At 40.4% G+C, this 16,130-nt stretch overlaps 1 protein-coding gene across 2 annotated transcripts in view; it reads right to left on the reverse strand.

The window, feature by feature from the left end:
• Positions 1-11,724, reverse strand: part of SEC24A (SEC24 homolog A, COPII coat complex component) — a 67,019-nt gene extending 55,295 nt beyond the window's left edge. Inside the window, exon 1 of one of the 2 annotated variants that reach the window (XM_001504390.6) lies at positions 11,131-11,724. In XM_001504390.6, coding sequence (XP_001504440.1) covers positions 11,131-11,227 — 97 coding nt within the window. In that variant the 5' untranslated portion in view covers positions 11,228-11,724. The remainder of the gene's footprint in view (positions 1-11,130) is intronic. The other variant, XM_070234294.1, reaches the window with a different exon arrangement.
• Positions 11,725-16,130: the final 4,406 nt, after the last annotated feature.

Below are 16,130 nucleotides of genomic sequence, written 5' to 3' on the forward strand. Positions count from 1 at the left end.
CTCACTCCATCTCTTCATTCAGGTATCAGATATAACCTCCTCAAAGAGGCACTGCCTGAACACTGTATCTAAAACAGTACCTCTTTTGTTCTCTTTCCCTCTGACCTTGCCTTATTTTTCTTTCTACGTTATGATGCTACGTTATTATTTATAGTCTGCCCACCTCACTATAACAAGCTCCACGAAGGTAGAAACTTTTTGGGTTCATCACTGTATTCTCAGCACTTAAACATCTCTATCACATAGCTGGTACTCAATAAATGTTTGTTGAATGAATCAAAGAATAAATATTATAGCACAGTCTCTTATTTTGAATAAAATACTATTTGGGGAAAAGTGAGAATCAATTTTAATAAAGGCTATGTCAACTGCTATCGTGATTACCTGATGGGATCCCTTAAAATAAAGGTAAAGAAATTATTCCACAATATGGCACCATAACATTGGATGTTTAAATAAGCAAAACTTTTAAATAAACTAAAAAGCAAGACAGTCCCTTTCCCGAAAAATTCAGTCCTAAAGACATTAGGAGGGATAAGCATCTACACCTGGGGGAAGCTGAGTAGAGTGAGGAGGGGGCAGCACCACCAATGGGAGAATGGTTATATACGAGGGAATTGATCAAATAAATATATATTGGATAATGCAAGCAAGGTCTCACTCTCAGGGAAGGGAGTCACAACTATGGAAAGGGGAAAACTAGAATGAACTCAGTGGTGGGCCTGCATTGAGGTTACAATTGAAACTCATGGATTTATGTGTGTGTGTGTGTGTGTGTGTGTTTATAGATTCCCTGGCTCTGTCTGCTGAGACTGGTAGCAAGGACATTCTAATAGCATGGATCACATTTAGTACTGAGATCTTGGTTTTTAAATATTATTCTCCACTAAAAGGAATCACCGTTGATTCTTGAGCTGGAAAGCACAAGATGAGCCCACAACACCTTAATGTGCCAGAAAGCAAGAAAGTGCCCAAGAATGAGGCATGACAAGAGGATGCAGAAAACAGCTTGAAGGGGAACTACAGGGAAAATCTGAGAAAATACAACCATCAAAACAATGATAATAATGGATTATAACCCACTGAATAAATAGTCCATATCAATATAAATAATGAATAAAAGTCTAACAAAGAATGAGATATTTACAGAGTCTCAAAGTATAGCCCCACAAAATACTTATTAATTATGAAGGGAAAAGGAGCAACTTTACTGTAGAGAAGCTTGGCAGACACCACCTTAATCAACTGATCAAAGTGACCATCACTAATAATAGAAAAAAATGAAATCATCTGCCACCTGATAGGATGCAATGAGAAAAACACAGCATCTCTTCTGCAACAGTCCTGCTATAGTGTAGAATCTGAATCTAACCATGACAAAATAGAAGACAAACTCAAATTGAGAGACATTCTACAAAATAACTGGCTTGTAGTTTTCAAAAGCATCTGGGTCATGAAAGTCAAGGAAAGACTGAGGAACTGTTCCAGATTGACAAATACTACAGAAGCATGACAATTAAATGATAAATGTGATTCTGGACTGGATTCTTTTGCGATTAAAGGATTTTATTGGGAAAACTGGTGAAACTTGAATGGGGTCTGAGGATTAGATGACAGTAGCACATTAATATTCATTTCCTAATTTTGATAGCTGTATTGAGGTTATTTAGGAAAACTGTCTTATTTGTAGGAAATATAAGCAAACTGAAGTATTTGTGAGTGATGGGACATCATGTCAGCAACTTACTCTCAAATAGTTCAGGAAAAAAAAGTTCTTTGTAATGTACTTACAACTTGTCTATAAATTTAGGATTGTTTCAAAATAAAATGTTTAAAGCAACACTAACCAGTTATATTGTAGAGACCACAAATCACACCTACTTAATAAATGAGAGAGGCTAATAAGAACTTAGCAGTTTAGGGTAAAATTTCCAAAGACAACATCTTACCCAGACTCAGAGTGTGGTATACCAAACAACTTAAAAAGAAGCGAAAATTATGTACTCTGGAAGCTGTTTTAGTAATGTTGACAACAGTAATATCAATAGTGAAGGTGAAAAACCATAATGAGATACTACTTCACACCTACTAGGATTACTACTATATTCAAAGACCGACAATAACAAGTGTTGACAAGGATGTGGAGAAATTGGAGACTCAAATATACTGCTAATGGGAATGTAAAATGCTGCAGCCACTTTGGGAAACAGTTTGGCAGTTTCACAAAATGTTAAACACAGAGATACCACATGATCCTTCAATTCCACTCCCAGGCATATACCCAAGAGAACTGAAAACTGTACGTCCATAGAGGAACTTGCATATGAAAACTCATAGCAGCATTATTCATAATAGCCAAAAAGTGGAAACAACCCAAATGTCTGTCACCTGATGAAAGGATAAACAAAATGGCGTATATATCCACACAATGGAATGTTATTTGGTCATACAAGGAATGAAATACTGAATACACACCACATGGATGAACCTCAAAAATACTATGCTAAAGAAGCCAATCCCTAAAGACCACATATTTATGTGATTCTATTTATATGAAATGTCCAGAATAGGCGTATCTATAGAGATAGAAGGTAGATTAGTTTTGCCTAAGGTTTGGGGTTTAGGGGCAAATGGAGAGTGACTGCCATTGGGTTCAGGGTTTTGGTGGGGGGAAGGGGGGAAATGAAGAAAATGTTCTAAATCAATTGTGATGAGGGTTGCACAACTCTGTGAATACACTAAAAACCATTGGAGTATATACTTTTTGGGGTGGGGGGAGAAGATTAGCCCTAAGCTAACATCTGCTGCCAATCCTCCCCTATTTGCTGAGGAAGACTGGCCCTGAGCTAACAGCCATGCCCATCTTCCTCTGCTTTTTTATATGTGGGATGCCACCACAGTGTGGCTTGAGGAGCGGTGCATAGGTCTGTACCTGGGATCCAAAGACAAACCCCAGGCCACCAAAGCAGTGTGCAGAAACTTAACCACTGCGCCATGGGGCCAGCCCCTCATTGATAATTCTGTTATCGGTAAACCAACTAATTTCATCAGAACTAATCTTTTTTTATAGTCTTTCATTTAGTTAAAGATTGATAGTAATTTAGGCTAATTATTCATTTTATTGCAAATGGTTAAGATGATTCTATTCATTCCCTGATCAAAAGACACATTTTACTAAATATCTCTGACAAATAAAAATGGCAAGTAATAGGATATATTGGAATATATGAGGAAGCCATTTGGTGTAAACCTAATTCAGCCTGACCTTGTCCTTCCAAAAGGGCCTGACGGAGGCCGGAGGCCGTTGAGCACGCATTGTATATCTGCTTTAGAGATTCCCTCTGGCAAGAGCAAAAGGCCCTTGAGATAAAGGTGCAACTTCTCTCCCCCTCCCAATGTTGGCATCTCCTTAAAGATTAAGCATGTTTCTTAAGGCTGGGAACCGATTGCAGCGCTCATCTGTAACCCCCCAGCCCGAGGCAACACACCTGCCACCCCGCGGCATTCACTGAGACAGCAGACCTATCTGCCGTTTCCATCAATCGCTGTGCTGACAGAGCAGCCTCGTGACTATTGTAAAAGGGACATTTCAATCATATGTGAAACACACTCTTTGAGGGTATATAACCACCCTTATACCCCCACTTCTTTGGAGTGCTCTGTTCCTTTGTGGAAAGACTCGCCCGGGTTATAATCCTAAAATTTAAGCTCAGAATAAACTCACCCAAATTTTCATTTATAGATTGGTTATGGATTATTTTCGTCGAGATCTCTGAGGACACAAAGGTGAGTAAGGTCCACTTTATCCCTGCCCTCAAGCAGCTCACAGTCCAGATGGGAAGAAAATAACCGGGCAAGAACGACAGAGTGATGCTGAAGCCAGGTACCTGAGCATTACTATAAATATTCAGTAACATTACCTTTCGACCTTGTTCCCAACACAGACATAGATGAAGAGAAGTTAATCTTGTCAATTTCCTGATTTTTTGTTTAACCTGAGAGGTGACTCAAGGGTCACAAGGATTTATCAGCTTGTTTTACAGAAGAAAAAGAATGCCTTCAAGGATAACCAGATAACCAGCCCCCAACTGCTATTGATGGCCAGAAGTCAGACTGCCCAGAGGGCTTATCCAGAGTGAAAGAAACAGATTACCCTTTGTTTCTCTGAAACTCCTCCTGCCAAGCCCCTTGGCTCTATAAATCCCCCTGCTTTCTTCTCTTGTTAAGGAGGATTTGAGAGTACCAATCCTCCCACCTTCTCATTTTGGCCAATTCGAATAAACCTTTCTCCATCTCCAAGCACCAATGTCTCAGTGATTGGCTTACTGCACATGGGGCACACGAACTTGAGATTAGAAGGTTTGGTACCACTGTGATAGTGGAAACCCAGGACACTATGAGAGCACTGTGGAAGGAGCACTTGAGCTAAACTGAAGGCAGAAAGGTAGCAAAGATGGTTTCCTGAGGGAGGGAAGTTTAAACTGAAATCTTAAGATAACAGGAGTTAGCCCCAGAAAAAGGAGCGTCAGGAGTTTTTCCAGAAAAGGGAACAACATGTGGAAAAGCATGTGGTCATGAAAGGGCATTCTGGAAAAAGTTCAGTATGGCAGAACAAAAGTCAAGTGTCTGAGTCAAGTGTCTAAAGTGAAGCAGCAATTTAGGACTACATCTTTAAGGAGTCTGAGCGGTGTGTAGGTCCATGCCCAGGATCCAAACCTGTGAAACATGGGCCACCAAAGCACAGTACACAAACTTAAGCACTACACCACCGGGCTGTCCTCTGAATTGTGCTGCTTTTGTAGATATTTTTATTTTCATTTGTTTTGGTTTTACAATGGTATAACAGCTATAAACATATGCAGTTTATACCTAGTTTTGTGTTTGTATATACGTTTCATAAAAAATAATTTGATACTGAGATTGCAAAGAAATATTTAGCACCTATACATCACTTTAAAAAAAAAAATGACTGAGGAAATACAACTGATAGGATTTGATGTGGAACTGACTATGGGAATCGAATATGTAAACTAATGTGGAATGGACTAGAGGAAGGAAGCAAGGACGATTCCCAGGATTCTGATCTGAGCAACTCAGTGGATGGCAGTGCCACTCACTGAGACAGGAGGAGAAAAGAATTGGGGAAGGCAGGGAATAGCAAAAGGAAGGGGGACTGAAAAATTATGTTAAACATACTTTTTGGTGCCAAGAAGAAATCCAAGTGGTGACATCTAATAGAAGGACACCTATCTGCAGCCAAAGAGACGAGTTTCAGCTTATGATATAACTTTGGGAGACACTGGCATACATACAATATTTGATACCAGTGAATTAATATCATCCATGGAGTATGTACCAAGTAAAAAGAGAGCCAGCCACAGAAACTATGTGAAATAATAAATGTTTATAGTTATTGAAAAAAAAATAAAACAAAGAAAGAAAAAGAAGAAAACCAGGTCAGAACACTAAAGAACATCAACATTTAAGGAATAAGGGTGGAGGGGGGAGAAGTCAAAACAGAAATACTGAGAATACTGCTATTGAGAAATAGCAACTAAAAAGCTAGAACGAAAACCAGAAGCATGTGAAACCAAACAAGTAGTTGTAGAGGGTAATCAATAGCTGTTTGGAAAATAAAATGAGGAATGAAAAATATTTTTGTACTTAATAACCAAGAAGTCATTTATGGCCTTATTAAGGGCAGTTTGGGGGAATGTGTGGGAGTAGAAGCCAAATTAGAAAGGGTAGAGAAGCAAAGAGGCAAACTAGAGATTAAAATAAATGCAGATGATTGCTTCTCAATCACCCAATCAGCAGCTTCAGAACCAGAGAGATCCTAAGTTCCACCTTTTAAAATTTCTATTCTATAAGACTCAGTGGGATTCCAGAATCTGCATTAGTAAAAATTTCATGTACCGGTAATTCCCATGTACTTCAGAGTGGACTTTATGAATTTTAGAAACCACTGATGTGTCAAGATGATTGATATATATTATTCTTCTTCATGAAATCTAATCTGCAAAATTAAGAGTCTTGTGATATACTATCCCAAAGAATACAAAGTAAAATATTATAATTTCATAAGTTTCTTCAAGAAAGTCTAATGAACAGTCACAAAAACATACTAAACTACCCCTTTTACATAAATTTAATTGTAACAGAAAAAGATGTCTCTCAGAATGGTTTCCCCTAAAATTCCAAGTAAGACAAAGACTTAAGATCTTTGTATTCTTAAGTAATTCATTCATTAACCCATTCAGTAAATATATATTGAGCTACTATTTGCCAGGGACAGCTTACATTTTTTACCTATCATACATGAATCCAACTGAATGACATTTAAATTAATTCAAGGCTCTCCAGAATATGGTTCTATTAATTATAGTGTCCTACAGGAAAGTATAAATAAAAGTCACAGAAAAGTGGTCAAGTATTCAAAAATATCACATACATTTTAGACAGCAATGTGTTCCTTAAACCTTGAAAAGTTCCTTCTTTCTGTGTATTTGCTTTTAAATACAACAGGGTTGAAGGACAAGTCACCTATGTGGAAAAAAAGGTTTTGATTTAGCACCTCACCCCACACATCAAAACACACTCTGATCACTTAAAGAGTTGACCAACCGAAACTATAAGTACAACAAATGGATGCCACTGCATGAGTATAACTTGTGGGTCACTCACTGAAAAAAAGGGCTTGAAAGAAAGCAATAGAAGGAGAAAAACAAATGCTAGGAATCAAAGTGAGGGTAGGGGCAATTTCAGGATCTAAAAGACATAAATGAATAGTGAAGTTGAAACAGCAAAGAAATAGACTAAACACTAATAAAAGTTAGGGTCAGGTCACGTATTAAGTATAATCCAATGAAAAATAAGCTAGGAGGCAGTTTCAAAAAATATCAGTAAATATTTACTGCAATTTTATGTACCCACCTACATTAAGAAAACAAAGAGAAGGTTTTGATCTTGATTCAGGCACTAATTCAAGCTGCTAGGTCCTGGAACTCAGAGATAACAGCCAGATAAGTTGAATAACAGTGGTTAAGACTGCCTAGGTTTAAATCTAGGTTCCACAATTTATTAGCTGTGTGACATTGGGCTAGTTGCTTGACCACTCATCTCAGTTTACTTCTCAGTAAACCTGTAAGTTCTCACCTCATAGTGCTGTTGTGAGGATTAAATAAGATGATGCATATAATGCAATCTAGCACAGTGACTGGGCATAGAGTAAACAAATAGTAAATGTTAGTTCTTACTGTTAGCATTTCTGTCTTTCAGAAGCTTTCAAGCTATGAGCAGAGACAAGCGAGAAGCTCAATGTGGTAAATTCTAATAAAGGTATGCAGAGAGTCTTACAGGAGTCCAAGGTTACTGCCCCCACTGAAAACATTAAAGGGAACTCAGCTGCAAAAATCAGAGTTACAGACCACATGCCAATTTTATTCATAGCATGCTTCGATCATGACTCAAGACTTTCTATATTAAATACACCATCATACAGATGGTTTACATCACAGTGAAACTAAAAGAGATCTACATTTCTGTCACACCTAAAAGAGGCATGAGCTCAAGTCTACCACTTAAACTCATGACCAAAAAACTTCCCACATATTCTACGGTGTTTTAGCTAATAATATTGTGCAAAAATCCACAGAAAAATTTACTATAAAAAAGAATGCGAGGGGCCGGCCTGGTGGCACAGCAGTTAAGTTTGCACGTTCCACTTTGGTTCGGATCCCAGGTGTGGACACAGCACCGCTTGGCAAGCCATGCTGTGGTAGGCATCCCACATATAAAGTAGAGAAAGATGGACATGGATGTGAGCTCAGGGTCAGTCTTCCTCAGCAAAAAAAGAGGAGGATTGGCAGTGGATGTTAGCTAAGGGCTAATCTTCCTCAAAAAAAAAAAAAAAGGTGAAAGTGAGCTCTAATCTTATAATGAATAAGTCAATAAATGTTTAGTGACCTAAGTTACAAAATACCCAATTCTAAAACTTTCATTCAATAAAACTGGTAACTCCTAAAATGTGCTGGACATGATGTGGGGAGCTGGAGAGGAGGATGTGCAAAAGCTGATATTCTTGCTCTTATAGGCTTTACAGTCTAGAGGGGAGACAGATATTATTTTATAAAATTACAATATAACAGGAGAATCTTGGTGAGAGAGAGAGTAGAGACAATCCTCCTCACCCCTGATCTATACAGGAAAAAGTGAGCATTAAAAAAACAAAATGACTGAAACTTCAGTTTCTAACTGCCTTGGCAAACTGATTCAAATAGTCAATAAAGTAGCTAACTAAGAGTGGGTGTTAGGGAGCTGGCCTGGTGGCGTAGGCGTTAAGTTGCAGCACTCCACTTCCATGGCCCAGGGTTCGTGGGTTCAAATCCCTGGTGCAGACCTACCCAGCACTCATTAAGCCATGCTGTGACAGTGTTCCACATATAAAAAATAGAGGAAGATTGGCACAGATGTTAGCTCAGCCACAATCTTCCTCAAGCACAAAGAGGAAGACTGGCAACAGATGTTAGCTCAGTGATAGTCTTTCTCCTCAAAAAAATTAAAAATAAAATAAATAAATAAAATAAAAGTGGGAGTCATGAGCTGCCTTTGGCTTTACTACGTGGTAATCAGATGAAGATCTGCCAGTTTAAGTAGTCTAGCAGTTTCAATATCAATTTTTGCAAAGGAAATATGTGTACACAAATTTACATGGGCTTAGAAAAACCTATGTAGACAACCTTTAGATTGTAATGCAATGTAACACTCTACCAGAGAAAGAAGTGTCTTGGTATGTGAGGAATTCTGTAATATAATGACACCACACAACGTGAAAGCAAGGTATAGAAAAATAAAAAAGGTGATTTTGATTATATTTGGTGTATATTTGATTATTCAGTCTTTTGATTATAATCTAAAAAGTATCTGAAGATTTAGGTGAAACGTAATATATAATTTAAGCAAGCTACATTAATCTAAAGCTTGAGTATTCAATAAAATATTTAAGCAGCAATAAATGCCTTGAAAGAGTTAACCAAAAAAACCAGATTCTACCATTTAACTTTTTTTTCACCTTCTAGACAAATACCCTCCCCTCCAATTCTCCACCACATCCCTAGTCTCTTTATTAGTAGTGGGATGACCAATAAAGGAACCCAACATGGGACATTAGCCATTTTACTGAGAATACTTCTACAAAAAACTTTAGAAACGGGGCTTATAAAAAGACTGTCAAGGGGCCGGCCCAGTGGCACAGCGGTTAAGTGTGCACGTTCTGCTTCGCAAGGCCCAGGGTTCGCTGGTTCAGATCCCGGGTGCGGACATGGCACCGCTTGGCACACCATGCTGTGGCAGGCGTCCCACGTATAAAGTAAAGGAAGATGGGCACGGATGTTAGCTCAGGGCTAGTCTTCCTCAGCAAAAAGAGGAGGACTGGCAGTAGTTAGCTCAGGGCTAATCTTCCTCAAAAAAAAAGAGAGAAAGAAAGAAAAAAAAAAAAGACTGTCAAAATCATATCTTCAAAAGGGTATGTATTTGCAGTTCTGTGATTTCCTTCCTTATCTGAATCCTCAATTGGCTCTGGGCAACTGTGTACAGGGACTGTTTTCCTATTCTCTTTCATATTCCCAAGGACTAGAAGGTGTGCAACAAACATCTGTTGCACTGGATCAAACCAGCATAGCAACAACATCTCCAATACAGCATGTCACAGTAGCTAAACTCCTTTAACATTTCAAGATTATCTTTTTTTTCTTTCTTTTTTTATTTTTAATTTTTTTTCTCTAACATTTCAAGATTATCAAAACTACACTTACATACAAGCTTACAAGCATATTTGCAGGATTGGCCATTTAAAGCTCATATAAAACTGCAATTTACAGATTGTAAGAAAAAGCCATAGCCATATGACATCTTGCATAAGTCTTCTGACCTTCAAGTGAATGTCTTAAAATGATTTCATCCTCAGTGTAAATGTTACTAAATAGCCTAGAATAAAATGTAGTTTACATAATCTGTTACCATAAATTTGAGAAGGAACAATTGATTCAATTTAACACCATTTCAGTGCTTACCCCCACTTATTCTTGCTTCTGCCTACATACCTGCCTACTCACAGACATTTTTAAAAGTTTTTTAGCACCTTCTTTGTAAAGACAACAGTACTCTTCTCTAAAAACAATGTAAATTAGCTATTTTAGTCACTATTTTCTCGAACTTCACAACAATCTTAGAATCCAATGGGCAATTTAAGCATTTTAGTATTATTCTACTAGTTTTGTTTCCATGAACCAAAGATTTATAGGCAAATCAGTAACTTGGCAAGCTGTTGGCAGAAAATCTGTATTATAACAACTATAATAAGCTTGGCAAATCACAATATAGGGCAATTTAAAGAATCCTAGAAGGGGTATAAATTTAAAACACAGTCTCACACCAAACGAGAAATTATACTGCCACATGGACACTCTCATCAGAGGTTCAGAGAATTGTGTCTAACCACTTTCCAAGCGATGTAAAGACCTTTGGAAATCAAACAGGAGATCCTCCCCTCTATTTGGTTCTTCTAAAGCTGAAAAACTGAACAGGTGGCCTAGGTACAATTCGGGGACGGTTCTGGGAGAGATGAGCAGGCCTAAAGGCATCTCCCAAAAGCACAATCATTCACTCATCTCCGCAAATTCAGACTGAGTGCGACCCCCGCCCCACTGCAGGCGCTGCGGAACCGAAATGAACCAGACCCCAACCTCTGCTCTCTAGAAGACAAAGGTGAGCTGGCGCGGAGGGAGAAGGCACGTAAACAAACACTATGAGCCTTGTATGTGAGTTCTGGGTTATGGACTGAATCTGTTTTTTTCACCCATGTATACCCAGAGCGTTGCATACAGCAGGTGCTCATTAATTGTTTGCTGAACGGACGAATAAATAAGTATGAAACACTAAGATGACCCCGGGGTTGCGGATGCATGTTTGCGCCGCGGTCTCCGCGGTCCGGCCGCCCACCACCGGCTCTTGGCACGGGCCGGGAGGTCACCCTCTCCTCCTCTGTCGCTTCAGGAGGCAGCAGCAACCAAAGGTCAGCTCGAGCCCGGGCCCAGGCTGCGCCCCCTCCCCCGCGCCCCCCGGCGGCCTTACCGTTGGTGTAGGGAGACCCCGAGGCCGAGGCGGCCCCGTTCTGGGCCTGGAGGCTGGTTGGGACGCCGCCGGAGGCTGGTATTCCCGGCTGGGACATGACGACGGTGTTTATCGGGGTTGGAAGGGGCTGGTCGGGGTCTGCGACCGCGCCAAGCGGAGAGCTGAAAGACGACTGCGGGGAGCGGAGGGAGGAGGCTAACGACCCAGGACTGAAGGCGGGAAAGAGAAAGGGCGGCACATCAAGCCCTACGCTCGGCGCCGCATTCTCCCCAGCCCGCGGCGGCCACGGTCTGGCCTGGGAGCTGAGGTTTGGGAGTCGACCTGGTTGGGGCCGGGAACGGCGGGCTGGGAGGCGGCGAGAGAAGGAGGGAGGCCCTGGCCGGAAGTGCCTGTCAGCCGCCGGCCGCGCATGCGCAGTCGGGACACGTGGCACTTCCGGCTCCCGGCTCGCGTTCGCGGCTGCCGGTGCGCTCTTCTCTCCCCGCGGGGTTGCCCAGAGGCCACCTGGCAGCTCTGGGTGTCCCGGCCCTAAGGACTGTGCTTGGCATCGCCTGCCACGTCACTGACTCTCATCGCTGGCCGGAAGTTGCGTGTGTCACTGCTACGGAAATCCCCACCGTCGTGAACGTCATCTCGCCGGCCGGGCCTGGATCTGAGGGCAATTAGGGCGTCAGGAGCAGGTTTCATGGGGCGAGACTGACAGTTCCTCTCCTCGAGTTTTTGTGAAAATTACCTGAGACGACAGATGTCATCGTCCTCTCTTGAGACTGTACCTCTGGTAGCTGAACCGATTAGTGTTCGTCCCAGTGTTTAATTTCACATTTAGTCATCGTATTCCAGGTATAAATAGTAAGGAAAATTTTTTAAAGTAGTAGTTAATTATGTACGTGTGTTGAAAGTGTAATCAAATCGAGGAGGAGGCCTTTGCTATTTGACCGGAGGATTAAGAAGTAATTTTAATTTTGAAACTCGCTGATTCATAGCATAGTCACGCTAAAGTTCATCAACAGCACATTGAACAGCACATCTAAATGGTAGTTTTGTTTCCTCTTCTAAGAATTTACAGTAAGGTAAAACATTCAAACTTCCTTCCTGGGCAAGTAAGCGTTTTGGTTTTTTTTTTCAATTAGACTTTTTACTTTTGAGGCCAAAGGGAGGTATAAACTGGAGTGATTAGACAACATAGTTAATTAATGATCTCAGTAATCATCTTCATTCCACTTGGGTTTTTCCTGCTCTAAGTTTATGATAAGGCCCTTATTTAAACTACAGATTTGTGCTGTTGATTCAGGTGTCATGCCAAGGGTTTTGCAAGGGGTGAAAGGTGAAGTACCTCTTACTTAATTCCTTTAATATCAAATGCCTGCTATGAAATGTTACATTACATTAGAAAAGAGCAAGACCTAAACCGCTGTCAGGCCTGAAAAGCAAACATGACTGTTAAATTTTACCCTAACCATGTTTTTATCATTTGTCTCAGAACCTTACTAAATATGTATTGCTGTGTGTGGAATTCAACAATTAAACTCCTTGGTACAAAATACAAGTACAAAGTATTCTTTAGGATGAAGATGATACTTTTGGTCAAACTGTTTTCAGCTTAGAGCCCCGATAAGAAAATCCCAAATCATATATCCCAAGAACACTTAGATACACAAACACAAGCCTCTCAATGTTTTAAAGAGAAAACAGACCTCAGAGAGAAACTGAACCTTCCTGAGGTCAGACAGAAAATCAGGGTCTCTCTTCAAAGGGGAGATTGCTTAGGCCTAATCTCAAACTTGCGTTAGTTTAATTCCTTCTTTTCTTATGCAACTCCTTAGTGATCTTGGTTTGTTGACCTTGACATAGGCATTTGATTTGGTTAAATCAAGCTATCTTTGGACTTTGTTCTGTTTAAGCAATATCTGTGTGTTCAGAGGGAAAAAAAACTGATGGAGAGGATTAGCCACTTTAAAAAGTAAATAGCCTCCTTGGTTAAATCAGGTTAAATAAACAAATAACTTGCTAATAAATAAACAACGCTTTTTGTAAAATTTGTTCCACCCCTAAGTATCTCTATTGCTGTTATTCCTCCCCAAAACTACGGTTAAGTCTTTCAAATGTTTTTTACATTTTCAGTGTAGTCAGCTTTAAAATATTGAGGAGAAAAGCAGGATTTGTCATTTGCCCATCCCCGGGAACAGTAGGAAGGTTAGTTTAAGTAATTGAGGTGAGACAACATATAAAAAAGTTAAGTAATTTTCATATTAAGTATTATCCACACATTATCAGATCTTTCTCTGGCTTCTTAAAGTGTGGCCACATAAATATCAAGGAAAAATTATTAGTGCTATTACTAGTTATTAAGGATATTGATATTTCTTTGGTCAATTATCTATACCCTACACTACCATATATTTTTCTAAACTGATGTCAATAGTATATTCTACTTTGTTTTCCGTCTTTTCCAGGACAACAGGACTCTTCTACCACATATATACCTTTCATATATGTATAAGATTTTCTGCACATTATTTTCAGAGCCTTCAACCCTACTTTAGAAAGCTGTAAACAACAAAATAAGTGACACTAAAGTGTTTCAGTAAGGAGACAACACTATACAAAGAATATTCCATTAAATTTGGTTGCTTGTTTAGACCCAAAAGAGGGAGACAGGCATTCCGAATAAAATTTGCTGATATGCAGAAGTGGACGTGGGCTCACATCAGGGCTGTTTTGCCTGCCTGCTCCTGACTCTTGAATTGTCAGCTGATAAACAGGATCAGTTCTGTTTACTTTACAGGATGGGGGAAATTATTTTAGGTCCTTTAATTATTTTTTTTAGTTTGTTCTATTTCAAACAAACAAAACAATGGGGTTTCAATTACCAACAGGTTTGTTCTGAAACTCTTGTGGTTCCATTTTAGGAACAGTTCCTTTGGCCTCATTTGCCTCCGACAGGACATCTGTTTGTATCTGAAGCCAGTAGCTCTGAAACTACAAGTACACCCATTCCACACCATTGCTTTCTTTGAAACCTTTTCATCTTTATGTAGTTCTTGCTATACTCAATGCCCACTCTGATAGGCTTTCATCATCTTGTACTTGAACTATTGCGATAGTCTTTCTGGTTCCCCTCTCTTCAATCCATTCTACATGTTGAATTGAGCTCCTAAATATGATTGCATTTTTATTTTCCTGTCTTCCAAAACCTGTAATTGCTCCCTGTGCCTGCTCCATCAAGTTAAAGTTTCTCTGTATGGCTTTTCTCATCTCACGATTAGTAAAATCCAAAGTCCTACTCATAGCCTTCAAGGCCCCTCATGACGTGGCCTTGCTACCTCTCTGTCCTCATCTTCTACACTCCCTCTCACTCACTGTACTTGAGACGCACTTGCTATTTCTCTAGCTACCCCAGCACACGCCTGTCTTTACACTTGTTTCAGTTACCTGGGATGCTCTTCCCCAAGACACTCATCTGGCTGAGTCTCTCACCCCTTCAGCCTTTATACCTTTGGATGAGGCTGTCTCTGAACACCCTGTACAACAGCATACCCTCCCTGCTTACTCTATCCCTCTTACCTTGCTTATTTTTCTTCATAGCACTTCTCATCATTGTTATACACTCGTGTCTGTGTTTATCTTTCTTCAATGGAATATAATTCTATACATATCCTGCCAATTCTAAGGTAATCATTTTGATTTCATGTCTGTCTTCTTGGCTTGGGGCCTCACACTTAGCAGGGCTCAATAAACATTTTTGACTGAAGAAATTCAAAATGTCATCTCTTCAATCTTCTATTCTGACCTTTTTTTTTTAGGAAGATTAGCCCTGAGCTAACTACTGCCAATCCTCCTCTTTTTGCCAAGGAAGACTGGCCCTGAGCTAACATCCATGCCCATCTTCCTCTACTTTATATGGGGGACACCTACCACATCATGGCTTTTGCCAAGCAATGCCATGTCCGCACCCGGGATCTGAACTGGTGAACCCCAGGCCTCCGAGAAGTGGAACGTGCGCACTTAACCGCTGCGCCACCGGCTGGCCCCTATTCTGACTATTTTGACCCTCATTAATTCACTACTTCAAGTTCATATTGCATTTATAGCCTAAGCCACATCACCAGCACTTGTTTCTTTTTCTTCTTCTTCTTCTCCCCCCCCAGTACCTAGTTATATATTCTTTTAAAGATTTTATTTTTCCTTTTTCTCCCCAAAGCCCCGTGGTACATAGTTGTATATTTTTAGTTGTGGGTCCTTCTAGCTGTGGTGTGTGGGACGCCACCTCAGCATGGCCTGATGAGAGGTGCCATGTCCGCGCCTAGGATCTGAACCATCAAAACCCTAGGCCGCTGAAGTGGAGAGTGCGAACTTAACCACTCAGCCATGCGGCCAGCCCCATATAGTTGTATATTCTAGTTGTGCTATGTAGGATGCCGCCTCAGCATGGCTTGATGAGTGGCGCCATGTCCACACCCAGGATCAGAACCAGCAAAACCCCAGGTCACCAAAGCGGAGCTTGTGAACTTAACCACTCAGCCACGGGGCTGGCCCCTAGCACTTGTTTCTAAACTATGTTGGTCTCTAGTTCTTTTAGGTTCTTAACTATTATGCTGCATTGTGTCCCATCGGATACAGACCTAATAGTATGGCTGAAATAATGTCAGCCTCCACCAGTCAGGCCCTGTCTCCCCTGGGCAGCACCAGAAGTACAATATCAAATGCCAACTGTTTTTCCTTTTCTAACCTCAAATACGTCCCTCTGCCCCTAGTGCCCCCTAGTGGCACTCTGGCATCAGAGATCTGAAATGCAACTTCCCCTTTAAACCTATCTTTTCATCATACTTTCTGCTGAATGACCTCACCAGCTCCTTCATTCATTGATTATTCATTCAACAAACATTGATTAAATGCCTCATATATCAGGCACTGTGCTAGGCACCAAGCAAAACAGAATAGGACAGACAAGATCTCTTCTGTAGAGTTTTCAGTGGAGGAAACAGAAAATTAAGATGTAA

This window comes from Equus caballus, chromosome 14, assembly GCF_041296265.1.
Source record: "Equus caballus isolate H_3958 breed thoroughbred chromosome 14, TB-T2T, whole genome shotgun sequence".
Classification (NCBI taxonomy): domain Eukaryota; kingdom Metazoa; phylum Chordata; class Mammalia; order Perissodactyla; family Equidae; genus Equus; species Equus caballus.